This window comes from Porites lutea, chromosome 13 (genome assembly GCF_958299795.1).
Source record: "Porites lutea chromosome 13, jaPorLute2.1, whole genome shotgun sequence".
NCBI lineage: Eukaryota > Metazoa > Cnidaria > Anthozoa > Scleractinia > Poritidae > Porites > Porites lutea.
In genome coordinates this window covers 13,054,935-13,073,812 of record NC_133213.1, presented here as the reverse complement: position 1 = coordinate 13,073,812, position 18,878 = coordinate 13,054,935, and the positions used below count along the sequence as shown (strand labels likewise).

At 39.5% G+C, this 18,878-nt stretch overlaps 1 protein-coding gene across 1 annotated transcript in view; it reads right to left on the bottom strand.

Annotated features, from left to right (window-relative positions):
- Positions 1-18,836, bottom strand: part of LOC140922933 (succinate-semialdehyde dehydrogenase, mitochondrial-like) — a 27,576-nt gene extending 8,740 nt beyond the window's left edge. The window contains exons 1-7 of the mRNA XM_073372981.1: positions 18,517-18,836; positions 17,299-17,553; positions 13,172-13,288; positions 12,950-13,093; positions 12,636-12,779; positions 2,001-2,159; positions 1,491-1,660 (exon numbers count right to left, since the gene is read on the bottom strand). Of these exons, the coding sequence (XP_073229082.1) occupies positions 1,491-1,660; positions 2,001-2,159; positions 12,636-12,779; positions 12,950-13,093; positions 13,172-13,288; positions 17,299-17,553; positions 18,517-18,765 (1,238 nt within the window). The 5' untranslated portion in view covers positions 18,766-18,836. The remainder of the gene's footprint in view (positions 1-1,490; positions 1,661-2,000; positions 2,160-12,635; positions 12,780-12,949; positions 13,094-13,171; positions 13,289-17,298; positions 17,554-18,516) is intronic.
- Positions 18,837-18,878: the final 42 nt, after the last annotated feature.

Below are 18,878 nucleotides of genomic sequence, written 5' to 3'. Positions count from 1 at the left end.
TTTCTTTCTCGCGCTCCGCGCTCGCTCTCCCTCGCGTGCTCGCCTCGCTCTAGCGCACGCCGATGTTTTCCAAAAGAACCAAAACAAAAATAAAACAACGTCTGGGTACAGGCTGTCCTTCCAAGACGTCTCACAAGTGCATCCATAACTCAACTGTGCACGATGAAGCGTTTACGATGTGTTTATAAAGTAAATTTAAGAGAAAAGTTTTGAATTTGTCAACCGATCGTAGGGAAAAGAGGTGAGTGTTGTTGTTTTTGTTGTTGTTGTCATCTCCGCGAGCTGTGTGGGCTATGGCGAGTGTAGATAATTCTTTGCAAAGATGTTTCTCTCAAAAATAATTTTCGGTGAATTAATAGTTTTCCATTACCTCAATGTGGATTTTACAATCTTTTTTAGTGTTATCTTAAGCGACTTGACTAAACTTTATCTCAGTTTCAAGATAAAAACATAATTGTGCTCTACAATAGTAAAATTTTAAGTTAACTGCTAAATTATAAAATAAAATAATATAGTTCATGCTTCAGCTGTGCGTATGGCGAGATAATGAGCATTTGGGGAGTATGGAGGGCACTCCCACAGGCTACAGCCGGGTCGCAGAGTCTGTTTAAACATTGATTTCTTTTTAATGCAACACACAGCTTTTTGGAGGCCTAAATTTCGGATTACGATAATGAAAAAAGGCTCAGTCATCCAACGAAAACAGGAACTTTGAGAATTTCGCACAAAATTCCATCTTTGCTAGCCTCATTGGCGAGACGGCGAATAAGTGGCGAATTAAGCTTCAAGAAAGCAAAGCGTCACCGGGAGCTTCAAATACCAACTTGAGATAGATAGAGTACTGAAGCAAGTTATTTATAAAAACAAGGTTTGGTGACTTAACAACCCAGAGCTTACAGTTGTTCTGAATGTGGCCAAGAGTTTTTGCTTTGGTTTATATCATTAAATTTGTGCGTGGTCAAGTGCCATGCTTCTCCTAACTTCCGTGTCTCCGCCAATTCAACAAGCACGATTTGATGTTAGCATTAGTGAGTTTCTATAAACTTTGAAAGCTCGCTTTAACATGCATACGCTGCTTGTTCTGGTTAAACTTATCGTTTTCTCAAAGTGCAATAAATTCTGTTCAGTCTTGGTTGTTGTGAACGGGTTTCCGACAAATAATCGCTCTCGATATGATCGTATACAGATTTTTTTTATGTTCACAGATTTCCTAGGTATTCTCGCGTCTTGATCTCTCAGTCAACCTGAGCGATAATATTACATTACGAAAGTCTTCCAAAAGGGTAAAATGCTTAAATGAGTTCATGTTTCACTCTCACTTGAGATTCTACGTCACCCAATGGTCGGTTGCAGCCTGTGTAAAGCCGCCCCTCCCCTCAGAAAATATTGGAGAAAGGGGCGAGGGGCCGGCTGTACAGTTTTATGGCAGCCCAGTTAAAGTCGCCTTTCGTCTAGTTTACACTTAATTCTAATCACGGCATGTCACACACCTTATAAGAGGTGCAACAGGTCCGAAGGTTTCTTGATGACAGACAAGCATGTCACGTGTCACCTCTGTCAGAACAGTTGGTTCGAAAAAGTTGCCTCCAAGCTCATGTCGCTGGCCACCCCGAAGACATTTAGCACCTTTAGCTATGGCATCCTGCACATGACTTTCAACCTGAACGTATGTGTATGAGAATCACATCTTACAATGAAATAATTAAAATCCTCATAACCATCAATAGGTATGAGACAGAGTTGCTCATTGCTGTACACATAGCAATTCGTAACTATATAGACTTAACCCATGGCCTAACTGCAAGATTACAAGCAGTCAAAAACTAAAGACTATTAGACTGCCATGTCTAATAATGGTAATTTGCACAGTGAGAAGGTTTTTTGGCCAAAAACGAAATGTACCTTTTCTGAACTAAGCATCTGGTCCCTTCATTCCCCAAAGCAACCAGTTAAAAGTAGGAACCTCTACAGGAAGCACACTATAATTATTCTAAGCTTACTTTTTCCACAGCTTTTTGGTTAATAAGTGGACCTTGAGTAGAAGATGGGTCCAAACCATTTCCTACACACAACTGTTTATCCACTGCCTCAGCAAACTGGGATGCAAACTCATCATAAATTTTGTCCTGCACAAGAATTCTATTGGCACAGATACATGTCTGAGAGAGAGAAAGAGAGAAAGAGTAGTAAGTAGTACATATTTATTAAAACATAATGTATGAGAAATTTTTGAGAATAATTACTCAAAGAATTTGGGGCTGGTTTATACTTACAGAACTCTGGAAGTGCAAGACAGAGACGGAAAAATGAGAGCGAAAGCTAAGTTATATGCAGACAAGAAGAGGCATGTAGAGTATTCAGATCTGGTTCCAGGTGACAGAGTGCTACTAAAACAAGAGAAGCAAAACAAGTTGTCTACATCATTTGCACCAGAACCGTATGACGTTGTTAGCAGGAATGGCAGCAGCATTCTTATCAAGTCTCCTGAGGGTGTTCAGTTAAAAAGGAATACTGCACACGTCAAAAAGTACGAGGAACCGCTACCTATGCCTAGTCAAACTGTTCCTCTGCCTGTTGAAAAGGGTGTTCAAGCAAAGAGTCCTACTCTACCGACGGATCTTGAGACGGATGGTGGAAAGGAAAGGAATACTGTCTCAAAGAGACCAGCCCTGACAGACCTTGAGACGGAGTGTAGAAAAGCTAGAACTGCTGTCTACCAGACCAGTTCGTCATAAGAGGTTACCAGAGAAGTTCAAAGACTTTGATACGAGTTGACGTATTAGCACTATTAGTTTTGCTAAGACAGTGTAAGTTACTTCGCTAGTGTTATTATTGAACTGCGTGACTTTATCCCAGTGAAGTCAAGTTTACACTAGTTGTGCAGTTACAAAGTTTGTCCCGGTTTCTCCTCGTAGTTTCTAAGTTCGTTTTATGTTTCCCTCGTATATAGTGTTCCGAAAAAGGAAGGGATGTAGTGTACTTTCAGTATAGCTTACATGATATATGTATGTACAAACGTTCCTTGTGTTTCAATACGCAATTAAGATCCAACAGGATCATTTTCTTTCTTCAGCAGTGACTTGGAGCTTTCTACTGCGTTCTGCTTCAGCATTAGACTGTGGGAAAAAGGGGCTACTTGTTGTATGCTTGAAACCCCATTCTCTTGCAAAATGAGTGAATTCAACCGATGCATACTTTAGGCCGTCGCCTCTTCTTGCTTCTTCAGGGATTCCATGTCTTGCAAAAATTGCTTTTAGGGCTCTGATAACTTCATGCGATTTGGTGGTCTTTAGCATGGCAGCCAAATCGATAGTCCACTACTATAAGATAGTTCAGGTTATCGAGCTCAAATAGGTCCATGCTAATCATCTGCCAGGGACGTTCAGGAAAGGGTGTTGCATGAGTGGCTCAGCTCGCTGCTGTCGGTGCTCGGCAAAAACTTTGCAATTTTCTGCCATTCTTGAACTTCACAGCTGAGACCAGGCCACCAAACAGAAGTCTAGGCGGGTTCTCCGCAGTTGACTATTCCCTGATGCCCTTCATCCAAGACTTGCAGCTTCATGGCTGACGGCAACAATTCTTGTTGACTTCAGGAGTATCCCACTTCCGACACCACGTCGAATTATTGAAGAGACAACAGCGTGTGACTGCCATGTTTAATCCTTTCATTTATTCTTGCAGTACGCGTGCCTAAATACTGAACAACACACGCGCGTGACACGTGAAAGGTCAAAGTTCAAGGAGGCATCTGTACACGGGCTATGTTGGATTTAATAGGCATTGTTCGTTAGGAAATGAAATCTCTTGTGGGGTCCCTCAGGGTTCTATCTTTGGTCCTCCTTTTTGGTACTTTACATTTACAACATTAACTATATTTACACTGTCCTAGTTCAATAAATTTGATATTGTTCACTGACAATACCAAATGTATTCAATTTTTCATGCCATATAAATATCCGGACTCTCTTTCAGATATGTTAAATTCTGTGATGTGCAAACTGTCAAATGAATCTGCTTAAAAGCAAACAAACTTTCCCTAAATCTAAAAAAGACTACATTTATGGTCTTTAAACTAAGTCAAAAAGGTACTAAAATAATATCGTAATATTCAAATAGGTATTGATAATTAATAATTACCATCCACCCTATTGTCAAACAAACACTAACAGGTTTTCAGTTTTTTTTTTCAAGGACCAATGTCTTTTAATTCACCTGACAACAAAGTCTTTCATCACCTCAGGCTTTTTTTTATACTATCTTATAACATTTGTAATTTCTATTATTGTGTGGCAAATAAATAAAACAAACACACAAACACATGGAACGTTGTAAGTCACGGCCAGGGTCATCGAGTTCTTTTTCTTAAGCAGGATTTCATAGGGGCTATGTTTTTTTTTATGGGGGCTGTGTTGGCGAGCAGTGGTTTCTTTTTGTAGGCCTGGCAGACGTACTACCTTTTTTTTTTTTTTTTTTTTTTTTTTGTATTTTATTTATTTATTTTCTTTTTACAGGTATAGTACAAACAACATACAGATCGAAACATACAAACACTACAAAATTTACAACAACTACCTTAATTACAAAAAACAAAAAAAGAAAATAGAATAAATAAATAAAAAGCTACGCTGCACTACACTACAAGGCTTACATAACTTATTCGACTTGAACTTAAAATACAGAGTAATACAGGGAGTATTAGAAAAACGAAGTTTGGATAACAGCTACTGTTGTATTAATGGGAGTAACGGCTTCCATTTTTTATCATGGAAATGGATTTTGTTGTTTCTTTTCGCGATAAAACGTTCGGTTTGAAAAGTTTTTTTAAATTTATCGACTAGCAGACTTACACATAAACAGCCCTTATTTAACTTACAGCGGTAAATAAAATATTTGCTTTCAAGAATGATGTAATTGACTAGAATGCTTATATTATCTGTATCTAAGATCCCAAAAAGGACATTCATGATATCAAACCTAATAGTTATATTAAAAGAATCAAGTACAGACTTTAAATCATTCCAAAACATGCTTACTTTTGTACAATGGAAAAAGAGATGTTCTATGGTCTCCAACTCCTTTTCACAAAAATCGCACAAGGGAGAATCTACTTTTTTGAACTTAAACAGCATCTTGTTCGTGTATAAGATCCTGTTTAATATCTTATATTGGAATTCTCTTAATTTAGTATCCAATGTTGTTTTGAAGGGCAGTAGATATATCTTTTCCCAGTCCAACTGAAATGTGTGTGTGCTGAAAGCTTCGTTATATTTCTTTTGCGCTGTTGGTATACTGGATATCTTAGAAACAAAACTGTCATATAATGACTTTGATTTAAGATTTTGGAAATTGACTTTTTTCCCTTCAATACGTAACTTGAAATCAGTTTGGATTAGATCATGAGTTTTTGAAGAGATAGAGTTTTTATTTGTTTTTAATATTTTGCGCCATTCTTCAGGAAAAGCATTGAAGAGACTGAAAAGTAGAAAATGTTCAACTGGTGAGAGAGTTGAATATAATGGTTCCTTGTTCGACTTGAAACCTCCCCACGTGTCGTAGAGGTCTCCAATTTTTACAATTCCAAGATCAATCAGCCTACTGTTATAGACTGACTTTGATTCAATGCAAATGAACTGGTTGTTCCATATGACCTGATTTGCTATTTCAGAGGATGAGGAGGGGTTGTCTTCATTTAAAAGGGTCCACGCCACAATGCATTCTTTGTAAAATTCTGGAAGAGTTACCGGTAGTTTAGTGTAGTTAAAATTGCAATGAAACAAGAATTTTCCCCCTACTTTCTTAAGATAAAAATCCAGAAAAAACTTCCAGCCAGCGGGGTCAATGGAGAGATATCTCTTAATACAAATTATTCTTTGGGCAGAGATCATTGACTCAATGTTGGGCATTTTCAAGCCTCCTTTATCAATAGGGTTAATAAAAGCTCTGCGCTTTACTTTATCTTTTCCCTTCCAAACAAAGGAATATAGCAAAGTATTTATTTTTTTGATAAACTCTTCTTTATTTGAAATGAGAACAACCCTGTATAAAATCTTTGGTATGGCGAAAGACTTGATCACTTGAATTTTTCCAAGTAGTGTAAGACCTCTCCAGCTCCAGCCCTTCAGCAATCCCCTCAGAGATTTCTCGATTGATTCAAAGTTAAGCTTATAAAACAGTGCGTGATTAAAGGTGAAATGAACCCCTAGGATCTTTATGGCCTTACTTATTTCATTAACACCTAGTTCTGAGCTGTTTACTTCCATATTTCCTAGTAGAAGAATTTCCGTTTTGTCGTGATTGACCTTCAATCCGGAGTATGTACTAAACAGATCGATAGTATCAAAAAGGGTGCGATGCGAAAATTTGTCCCTAACAAATGATGTCATATCATCAGCGAATGTAACTAATTTGATTTCGGAACCACCCACCTCAATACCCTTAATTTGATCGTTATTACGTATGGATAATGCCAATAATTCAAGTACTATTATGAAAAGAGATGGCGAGAGTGGGTCGCCCTGGCGAACACCCCGTTTAACATTGAAAGAGGGGGTGGAAAAACCATTATTAAAAACACAACTTGATATATTATTATAAAACGTCTTGATCCACCCCAAGAAGGATTCTCCAAAGCCAAAGAACTCTAGCGATTTGTGGAGGAAGTTCCAATTTAGAGAATCGAAGGCTTTCTCAAAATCAATTGCGGTCATTATACCTTGGTAGTCTCGCATTTTAGTAAATTCCAACACATCGGTTATCGTACGAGTTGCATCAAAAATTGTTCGTCCTTTTACAAAGGCATTCTGGTCATAATGGATAATATGTGGTAGGACATTTTCTAGCCTTTTAGCGATAGCTTTTGAGCCAATTTTAACATCAACATTTACCAGAGAAATCGGTCTCCAGTTTTTTATCCATCTTCTATCTTTGTCCTTTTTCTCAATTAAAGTTATTACGGCTTGCTTTTGCGAATGTGATAATTCACCATGAAAATACGCATAATTTAATGAGTCCACTAGAAATATTCCGATTTCTGACCAGAAGAACTTGTAAAATTCTATAGTGAGCCCATCGTTTCCAGGAGTTTTATCGTTACTAAAGGTAGACAGAACCTTGAAACATTCGGAATATGTTAATTGACCCTCGCACGTTTCCCGCATTGAGTCGGTTAACTTAGGAGATGAGAGGGTATCTTCCAGAAAAGGACAAATCGAATAGTCAGTTTGTATTCCCGACTTTTCGTCATAAAGCTCAGAATAAAAACTGTGAATTTCGGTCATAATAGTGTCCGGAACAGTAGTCTCTTCTCCATTTGCTCGAATAAGTTTCCGTATGCAGCTTTTTTTCTTATTTCTGTTTTCCAGATTTAGAAAATACTTGTTGTTTCTTTCCCCTTGTTCAAACCATGTAGCGCGGGAACGAATGATTGAGCCTCTTACAATGTAATCATACTCTTGTTCGTATTCTGTTTTGACCGATTCGAGGTTGGCAAGGTTTTCTTGCGTCGGTGATTCTGCTATTTTTTCCTCACATATTTTAAGCCTGTTTTCAATTGTTTGAATTCTATTTCTCCTTTCTTTAGCTTTCAGTTTGCTATACGATATACTTTCCCCGCGAATTTTGTATTTCATCCAGTCCCATTTAATTCTCGAATCATCGCAAAAATTAATTTCGTCTATCCACTTAGGAAAGTTCTCGCGTAAACGCTCAACGAAAAAAGCGTCATCCAAGAGACTGTTATTGAACTTCCAAAAAGATGGGCCACGCTGCTGATCATTTAGACTGTCAATTTCTAAAGTTATTGCATGGTGATCCGTTCTTATAGCTGTCACTATGTCGACTTTAGCTACGTCATCTTGTAATAGGTCACTAATGAGCCAATAATCAAGGCGTCTTTGAATAATTGGGCTTTTTTGTCTCCAAGAAAATTTCTTGCTATTAGGATTACGGATTCTCCAGATGTCAACTAAATCATAATTCAGCATAATGTCCTCCACACACTTAACTGAGTCTTTTAACACAGGGTTTCCACCCGAACAATCTAGGTCTGGGTCCATAGTTACGTTCCAATCCCCTCCTAATATAATTTTGTAGTCAAAATCATTGTATCCCTCATCATAGATAAGCTCAGACAATGTTTGGAAGAACAACGATTGCTTAGTGGTGGTATTGGGAGCGTAAATATTTATCAGAAGGAATGGAACATCTTGAATAGTTGTCTCTAAAATGAGGTACCTCCCATCCTCATCCGATCGAATTGATTTCAATTTGAAGTCAAAGGATTTACGTATAAGGATTGCGACCCCACGACTATGGTTAGAGCCATGAGCAAAGTAAATGTCCCCGGACCACTGCTTTTTCCATTGATTTTCAATCTCTTCAGTGCTGTAAGTTTCCTGCAGAAAGCAGATGTCTGAATTTTCCTTGTATAGCCAGTTGAAAATGGACTTACGTTTTTCAAAAGAACGGATACCCCGAACGTTCAGCGAAAGAGTTTTAAACTTTAAGTTGTTGAAATCCATTGAAATTTGCATACGTGTAGTGAAAAAAAGACAACAACAGTAGCTGTTATTCCCAGAAGGGTCACTGTTACTCGAACAATTAACGCATTCCTGATTTTGTCAAGTGTAAACTGAATAAATATAGAATAACATACATAACAAAACAAAAGAAACGAGATGAAAAACGTAGCCAGTGTAAAGAATTAAACTGTTGAAGCTACGCCTGGACGAGATCAAGTGTTATACTTTTGTTTAAATCGAACTTCAGAAGAGAACTAAGGAATATGCTAATCGATAGCTCCCAATAGAAACGAAAAAAATAAGAAGTGAACTACTTCCTGCGAATTCTAAAAATAAATAACCTGGAACCTATTTATTTATGATTTTACCTCCACACCGTCAATAAAGAGTTTATAGGGTTCCGTTCTACTGAAGGCTGCCCGTTTTCCATCTTTTCTTGCTTGTACCATCTTCGGAATAAGCCTCTTCCTCATATCAATCACCTGCTTAGGTAGATCTGGGCCAATACCGAAATTCGACTGGCTATCGATGTTGCGTCGGCAAGAAAAGAGGTTTTCTCGATCTTTAAAGCGAAGACAGCGTGCTATGATGGCCCTGGGTTTTCTTGTGTTTCGGTCCTTTTTACCGACGCGGTGGACTCTTTGGAACTCAATAGATTGGGCGTTTTCCACATTTAACTCTTTCTCCAAGAAAGCTTTCAAAACGGGTTCAGTATTCTCTTCCCCTTCGATTTCTGGAATGCCGTAGAAACGAAGATTTTCGCGGCGGCTGTACACTTCATAATTTAAGAGTTGGAGACGCAAGTGATCCAACTCCTGTCGTGACTTCTCTTCGTCATCTCGGAGTTTTCTCTTACTGGTTTCCACTTCATCATTCAGGAATTTTACGCTTGTTTTAAGCGTATTTGTTTCTTCGACTGTATTTCGTACGTCTTCCTTTAAGCGGTGGAATTCGCTTTGAAGGTTTGCGACCGTTTGATTTATTCGATCCACAGAGTCCTGTAAAACATTTATTTGTGTGCCGATATTTTCCAGTTGACTTAACTTTGATAATATTAGGTCCACTTTGGAGGCGAAATCTTGTGCCATATTGAGGGCAGATAGAACTACGTCTTCAGAATCGTTCTTCGACTTTGGTGGCGATACAATGGCGGGTGGAGCGTTCGCTTGGTCTTCTTTCACACTCTCTTTCAACCGCTTCGTTTCGGGGGAAATGGTCTCGCTGGTCGGTGAATTACTCCCTCTCGTTTTCCGTTTAAACAGAGATGAAAGTGGCGATGAAAATTCCATAAAAAATATCAGAACGCATGGAAGAGTGCAACAAAAGTTACGGAGCTAACAATCACACGTCCTTACTCAGTCATGCTCAGTCTCAGTCCAGACGTACTACCTGACAATATATGTTTTACAGGTCAAATTTGATTTCAGGTTAAAATTTTTTGTCTTCTGGCACTAGGAGACAAAGGAAAACAAGAATCAACCTAGGTCCAAATGAAATTAACCTGAACTCAAATTTGACCTGTAACATAACTGCCCAAGAACCAGCCCCAAGCATTTTTGGAAGGAAAACTTCCAGTAGTGGTTTCAGGAACCAAGAAGTGGGCCATCAAAATAGGACATTGTCATGTGGGCAAAAGCCTTCACCATCTTCTGCATAGTTTTTTGCAATCCCTTCCCTTTGGTACAAATTGTTAATCATTCATAACGCAAAATGCTTCTCTGACAAGTCTTGGTTCCAGTATGACATAGCATTCAGGAAGGAAGCTGCCACTGGGGGATGTACTTACTGGTCCCACATGAATCCAGATCTCTACAATTTTATTTTACCCCATCAGCTGCATCAGGCTCCTCAACATCTTCCACCCTATCAATAGCAGCAGAGTATCCTGTGTCTTCTGGCAACCCTCAGTCCAGCCGGCACTGCCACTCTTGAAATGACCAGTTCTGTCGCTAGTTTCTCACTCGCTGCAGGTTTTGTCACTCATGTGATGCAATGGGAACCATCCAGGCATCCATAGCCCCTGCCCCCTGCGCGCAAAGCATGTTCCTTGATGCCATCAAAGTCAAAAGGGGGGCATTACCATTACCAGGCTTCCTAGCCCACCCACATCACCTATAAATTAGGTTTGATTATGTTTCTGCTGGTTATGAGTTAAGATTTGCAAGTTACTGTTGCACTCTTTATCTCATTTCCAGTTTCTCATCAGCAAGACCTGCCAGTTTCCCGTCGGCTGCCACATTGCATACTCCAATTGTCGTGGACACCCTAACCCGAATAATTTGTCCATGTGGTCCAAGGTGTGTGTGATAGCTTTCATCTCAATGTCAATTATTACAGACCCTTGATAGTTAAAGTCTGCTTCAGGGAATATTCCTTGGCACTCCTGAACACTCATGTCATCAACCACTACTTGCAGTCTGAAGTTCGAATGGGCAGAGTGGCAGGCCCTCTTTCAAACCCTCCTCCATCTCCCTTTTCTCCATGTGAGCCGTTTTGGGGTCATACCCAAACGCAATCAGCCAGGTAAGTGGCCTCTTATCCTGGATTTGTCAAGCACTGCTGGCCATAGCGTCAATGACAGCATTGCTTGGGAGGATTGTTCTCTACACTATATGAAAGTAGATGACATCAGTGCAGGTGTCATGCAGGTTGGTTGGGATAAGCTGATTGGCAAATGCATATTGCATTGTGCCCATTCATCCTTCTAACAATCCCCAGTTATCGGGCATGATGAGATGGCATGGCTCCTACCTTTTGGTGCCAAGTCAGCCCCATTTATCTTCACTCTTGCATAGCAGACTTAGTGGACGGGATTGCAAAACAAAACTATAGCACCACCTTCCTGATGCACTACCTAGACAACTTCCACACTCTTGGCCCCCTTGGATTGTCAGTTTGCCCAGGTAATCTAGACAGGTCCACTTACTGCTTCTCAGCACTCATCATCCCTCTCCACCCAGACAAACTCGAACAGCCACTTACATGGGCAATGGACTGGACTCTATAACCCTGCAAGTACATCTTCCCCAGGAGATGTTTGACAGAATAACTGCTCAGCTGGAAGTATGGCCTCACAAGAGTTTCCGTAAATGGAAGGAACTGGAGTCGCTAATAGGTCATCTTCAACATACCTGCAAGGTTGTACACCAGGCTCAGTCCTTCTTGCAGTGCATGACTAATTTGCTGTGTGCTATCTCAACCATGAGTTTTTCCTTGACTAAGGCTGGTGGTACGAGTTTTTCCAATCCTGGAATGGGCGTAGTTTTCTTCGGGATCCACAATGGGTCCCTTTGCCCAACTTCAAAGTTTCATCTGGTGCCTCTGGGGTACTGTGTTGTGGTGCCATTTTTTAGTATCACTGGTTCTCAGGTGCATGGCTTGCAACACAAGTCTCCACTCAATCTAATACAACGAACTTTTCCCTATTGTGGAGGCAGCCTACAATTATTGGGGTCCACGGTGGTCCTCTAAATGGGTCAACTTTCTATCAGACAACAGCTCAGTGGTAGATATCTTGGGCTAAGCCACTTGACGACTCTGTACTATCATTTCCCTGGTTTACTATCTCTGCCTCCTAGCGGCTCGTCATTCTTTTACTGCCTCTCCAGTTATAGGAAAGTCAAACCCCATTGCACACTCACTGTTGCATTTTCAGTTGCAGGGTTTCCAAAGCACACCCCAACGAGACTGCAGTCCCACATCAGCTTCTCTTGAATTTGCACTTTCCCTGACAGACAAATGCCTTTTCAACCTGACTCAGGGTGAAGAGAAACTCATGTTTCTGCTCCCATCTTGCAGATACTCTCCATCACTCATCTATAAAGGTTTACCTTTCAGCAATCTAATCACTTCTCGTCAAGGAGGGACTGTCTCAAACTCACAAGTGTAAGCTCACATGGAATGGTGCTGCTTCATCACAGCCAGGGTTCTTTCTTGAGTGGTTTTTGTAGCAGCTGTGTTGGTGTGGAGTGTACCTGCTAGCCAAATTAATAATATATTTCATGCTGGGAGAAAAGTCAGTCTGACCTACAGTTGGCTTCAATGTGTCCCTGCAATATTGTACAATTATTTTATCCGTCTGGCTAAAATTTAATGGTTCAATCTTGAGTTTATTACCTGAGCAGTGTGTCTAAACTTTGCACCAATGGCTCCTTTTATGGCTTCAGGAATATTTGCTGAGTCAAACACAATAAATGGAGCATTTCCACCCAGCTCTAAAGATACTCGCTTGATTGGATCAACACACTTTGACATCAAGAGCTAAGAAAATTCCAAAAATCTAGTTAGTATGCCACAACACTAAAGAGCTGTGTATGTGTCTCTCATTTGATTAAAGAGAGCTTTGAAGCTTTGTATTAAGAGATTACTAGAAATAAATCACAGTCACAGGCTGGATTTTTGATAAATGATAAAAGAAAGCAATTATTTACCTTCCCAGTGAAAGTAGAACCAGTAAAGGATAGTTTAGCAACAAGGTCACTTCCAAGGATAGCATCTGTCACTTCATCTACATTGTCACGGGAACAGGGAACTGTGTTTACAACACCTGGTGGAAACCCTGCATCCTCTGCTAACTGACGAAAATATCATAAGTAAAATTAATACAAAACAACAAGACCTGAATGATCAATTTTGGTCAAAAATAAAATTACCTTCTGTAAAGCCAGGGCAGTGTAAGGAGTTTCTTCTGATGGCTTAATGATCACAGTACAACCAGCTGCTAGTGCTGCTGAGGCTTTGCGTGTGATCATTGCAATTGGGAAATTCCACTGTAAACAATACATAAATAAATATAAAGTTAAACTTTGTGTCTTTGCTTCAACTACGTGCCACAGGTAACCCACAAACGTGAGCTTAACTCCAATTACAATGCTCTTTAATTTCTTGGGATGCTAGACAACCAAAGAGGGACTTATTCCTAACATTATGCTGTCACTGCCCACTGATTAAATAAGAATAGAATAGAAAAGTTCTTTATTTAAACATGGTAGAATTCGTCAGGGTTGGGTTGTTCAAAGCTGGGTTAAGATAACCCAGGGTTAGTGCGAAATTTGAATTCAGATTTGAAAGCTTAAAAAGTAAATTCAGTTTTATTCTTTCTGTCAACAGGTTAATGATTGGATGCTCTTAAGAATAACAGAGAAAGTCATCCGAGAAAATGTTTTTGAACAAAGAAAAAGAAAGCCGCGTTAAATTTAACCCTGGGTTAAGCGCTAATCGGCTTTAGAACAACTGGGCCCAGGAGTATAAAAAATTTTTAATCATATAAATAACCTTAGACTACCCTATACAAAATGCCAAAACTAACCACAACTAACCTTACTAAAACCTGTTTTCATGAATGCCATGTATACTTAAAAATCAGAAATTAAGATGAGCCAATCGTTTAAATAGACTTGAAGATTTAGCCTCTCTGGTAACACAGGGCTGGCTATTCCAGAGAACTGCTCCACTATAACTAAAGCTGCTCTTCATCAAGTTTAAGTTTGTGCAAACAGGAAGTTAGTTTCTCTCAGAGAGTAGCATGTTTCATTTTGTTTAACAAATTTAATGGATTTAAACATTCAGGAACAAGACCATTTGAAGACCTGTATTTGAAACTGAGTGCTCCAGTCTTATCAACCACCTTGTCTAATTAAGCAGTTGGCATCAGCATCATATTTAGAATAGGTTAGAACACAAGCAGAATGGTTCTGTGTCCTGTCAAATAACCTTTTACCACAATTACCCCAGACAAGATTGCAATAATAATTGAATTGAGATTGACTAAGAGCATTATTTTGTATGTTGCTCCTATTCCAGAAGCAAAATTTTTAGTGTTTGCCACTGTAGATTTTCATCAATAAATAGTCCAAGCAATTTTACAAGGGAAACTTGTTCTATCAGAACATTATCAATCGAGAGCTTGAGTGGGCTCGACAAAGTACACAATGTGGGTGTCATCAGCAGACAGAAGCCCTGCCAGGGTATACTCCGACAAGCAACATGGCCCAAAAAGTGGCGACAGCGCGTGAAATGAAATCGCGACAAGAGGCAACCTCCCTAGGCCAAATTGCGACAGTGACGGCAAAGCCGGGCATTTATAAACACCGACACCAGATGTTTTAAAATTCAGAAGGGCGACATGGGACCCCCCCCCCGGCAGGGCCTCCATACAGCCTAGGCTAGCACGATGTTAAGCAGTTTGGCAAGTCGTTTAAGAGAATAAGAAAAAAAAGGGGACCTACATTGTTCCCTGCAGTACCCTGCATTTAAGTGAACAGATTCTAGAAAGAGAATCACTGACACGACATTGTTGTGTACGATTAGTTGAATATGACTTAACCCTTTAAGTCCCAATAGTGCTCAAGAACAATTTTCTCCGAACGATATCCATAGACTATTATGAGCAAAGTCTATGAGAATTAACAAAATGATCACAAAGAGAAAAATATTTGATCTTTTACCAAATTCTCTCAAATAATTCTTCACTTTTGTAGCTATTATTTAGAACAGATAGCTTGCCTTGCGGGTTAAACAACCGAGTAACCCTTGCACATTTCCAATCACCAGGAAATATATTGGAGACTTAAAAGATTTAAGCATGAACAAAACCTTGAATTGTTATTGTAAAACTTTTAATTTGAGAAAACTACTATTACTATCTCTGTGGTAGACCAATGGTAATCTAACTAACATTGGACCACCACAGCTACTATAGAACTCAACAGTAAAGCTGTGTATGGTATGGCCAAAATCATTTGTACTACCACTACCACTAAAGTTGAGCTGTGTATCATGTAATCTATCTAACACTGGACTGCTACTGCTGCTACAGTACAGTGGAACAGTTTATAGTAATCCAATCAACAATGGACCAACATTGCCACAACAGTGCATGGTAGTCATAGAGCTGTGTATGGTAGTCTAACTGACATTGGACCACCACTGTCACCACAGGAAAGAAGAGCTGTGTATGGTAATCCAGGGAAAATGACCACCACTACCACTACAGTACAGCAGATCAGCCATGTATGATAATGCAAGCAAAAACTGGACCGTCATTCTTACCACTTAATTCATAGCAATAGAGCTGTACGATAACCAACAATGGATCAGCATTGCCACTTCAGAAGAGCTATGTATACTAATCAAACAAACACTGGATCTCCATGCATTGCCACTACAGTACTGTTGAACTGTGGGTTATCTAACCTACATTAATGCACCACCTTGATGGCCACTTCGGTATGATAGAATTGTGTATCAGGTAATCTAACCAACATTGGACTGCTACTGCCACCGCAAAACAACTGTGTGTGCAATCTAATACAAACATTAAAATGCCACTGCCACTGATCATGGCTGGTTAAGCCATGATATGTATGTTGTCATATGAAATTGAGGGCAGAAGATTCTTGTGTGATCTGTTATTTTGGTTATTAAAAGGTAGACTTATGAAAAAAATATTTTACCAACAAAATGGATAAGGCTTGGGCACCACTGCAGCTGTTATTAACTGTACCCACATAAATGAGTTCCAGTTGGCTTGTTACCGATCAATAAATTGGTAGAGTGCTGCACTGGTATTGCAAAGGTTAATGGTTTGAATCTTGTACAAGCCTGAATTTAACACTGTCAGTGATTTTGTTACCTCTGCATCTTGCATCCCTGATGCTTAAAAATCCCAAAAGATGCAAAATAATTCATAGCATGCATCCGGCAGGATGCAAAGATCGATCAATCAATCTGAACAGGTGTATTTGTAGATCCTGTTCATGTAATTTCTGTGGCAGTCATTATGGCTGTTATTTAACAATTTGCATGTGTTTTTTAGCCTTTGTCGTGCTTTAAAATAGAAAGACTTTATTTTAATTTCTGTAATACACTGAGTTTCGGAGTCTCTCTACAGATTGTCTGGTTACATAAAGCCCTAGGCATTTTCAATTTCGGACTCATTGGTTCTGGCTGAGACTCACGATTTTTCTCAAGATGAGTCCCAGGACCGTCACCATAACTATCTGCAAAAAAATCACTGCACTGTACCCACAGTATAGAAACAATGTTAAAATCCTTTAACCCTGCTTGAGGGTGTTTTACATCAAAAATATACATGCAACATCAATGACTGCATGGTCATAAGAATTAACAACCACACAAGATATATTTTATTCATTTGATACTTTGACAACTTAGCCTACGAAATGATTATTGTAAGTTCCAGCCATCATGTTTTTACCATCATGATATCAAGTCTGGACCTTGCTTTCTTCATTTTGTATTCAAAATTGTCAAATGAGAATTTACGAAAAATAAGATAGGGTTTAAGGGTTAATTAAATCAGATTTTTTAACCCGAATTTGTCAGATTATTGTTTACACACACACCGAAAATGAATACCATAAAATTCCGAAAATAAGCCCCTCCATGTATAAGCCCCTCCAAATCTAAGCTCCCCAAACCTGTAACGCAAAGAACCCTCCGTTAAATCGCCCCTCCAAATATAAGCCCCCCAGTGGTTGTACTTGGAAAATTACCCTCAAATGCAAAGTAAAACGGTAAATTTACTTCCAACTATAAGGCTAGCCCAATCAATTTTGAAATGCAAATTTCCCTCCATAGATAAGCCCCTCCGAATAAAAGCCCCCCCAAAAATAAGCCCCTCAAAAAGGGCCTTTGAAAAATATAAGGCCCAGGGCTTATTTTCGGAATTTTACGGTAACTGACATTTACCCTGTAATTATATTTATTTGTATTTTGAAAACAATTATTTAGCTCCATTTCTAAAGTGGATGCTTACTGGTGTCCAAAGGGCTGCAACACCAACAGGCTGCTTCAGAACAAACAGTCTTCGTGAAGGGCTTGGTGAAGGAATAACATCACCACACACTCTCTTGGCCTCCTCTGCAAACCATTCAGCATATGTAGCTGCATACTTCACTTCACCTTTAGCTTCAAACAAAGGTTTTCCCTGTTCTGTGGTAAGCAACTTGGCCAGCTCTTCTTCATGTTGTAAAATAAGGTTGTACCAATTCCGCAACTTCTGGCTTCGTTCCTGCCATCAGATTTACATGGGTGTCATTATTACCAGTGTTTTAATGTTGTTGTTAATGCATTAATCAGCCTTCACTGAGGGAGAAGATCTTTGTTGATCGATCTTCCTACAGGATGTGGGGGAAACGTCACTGTGTCTTATCTTGGAGTCATACCCTGGGGATTTGTAACATTTGGTCATGTTGGTATTCAAACAAAGATTCCCCACATTGGACTAGAAAAAGACAAAATTAACCTGTTTTTTTCAGTCCTTAGTTTTGAATCCCTTTCAGGTAACCCGATGCTGAAGTTAACTGGCAGGAAGTAGCCATGAAGCTGGCCTACCATAGGTTAGTCCCCATTTTCACATACATTTACAATTGTACTTTTTCTCAACAGTTACTGATGTTGCTTGTTCACCAAGCAACTGGTAACAAAAAGATGCTAGCCTGACGGTTCGCTCCACATTTTCAGAATTTTAAACTCCTCAGATAAAGTAAAATAATTTGCTACCACTACCTTGAAACTTCAAAAATCCTGGTAGCATGACCCTTGCTTAAAAGAGCATTTAATTATAATTATAACTATAGATACAAAACAAACCACATAAAACCCTGGAAAATATGTTGGTTCAAGTTTTGGTTGATAGACTGGTGCGCTAATGTCTCTAGGGGGTAAGATCTCATTGTGGTAAAATTAATCACTAAAGTGATAAGCGGTTGGGGCAGGGCATTTCTGTCAAATGCTGTGCAATTGAGAGGAGAGGGGAGGATCAATTCCCCAGCAAGATGGCCAACTCCTGAAGAAATTTTCCTAGTAAAAAAGTTGTTGTGTTGCGTCGGTGGGGAAGTAAAAAACAAAGACTTGGTTTTTATCGACTGAGTTGATAAGGAAGATTGCACCCGCCGGAGGGGGAAAGCCCCAGCTGCTGCAGTGGCCAATCCATTCAGTTGTTAAAACCAAATGTATTTCTTAGTTAACGTACATTTGTGGTTACATTCTTCCATGACTTGAATGCATTATAAGCCTGGATCACGGCTTCCTCTGCTTCTGATCGTCCCATATTCGCTACTTTTCCTATCTCTTCGCCAGTCGCAGGGTTGTACACTGGGAATTTTGCATCACAGTCCTTCCATTTCCCTCCAATATACCCACTGCTTCTGAAGAGCGCCATTCCTCGTGTAAACTGCACCGTCATTAACGACAACCTAACTCTCAAGATTCTTAAGACCATTTTCCATGGATGCCAATAATCATCTGATAAATATTTAACTTTAATTAACCGAGGCCGCCATCTTTGAATTTTCGCGCTAACAAATAGAAGACTGGGCCGAATGATCCTCGTTT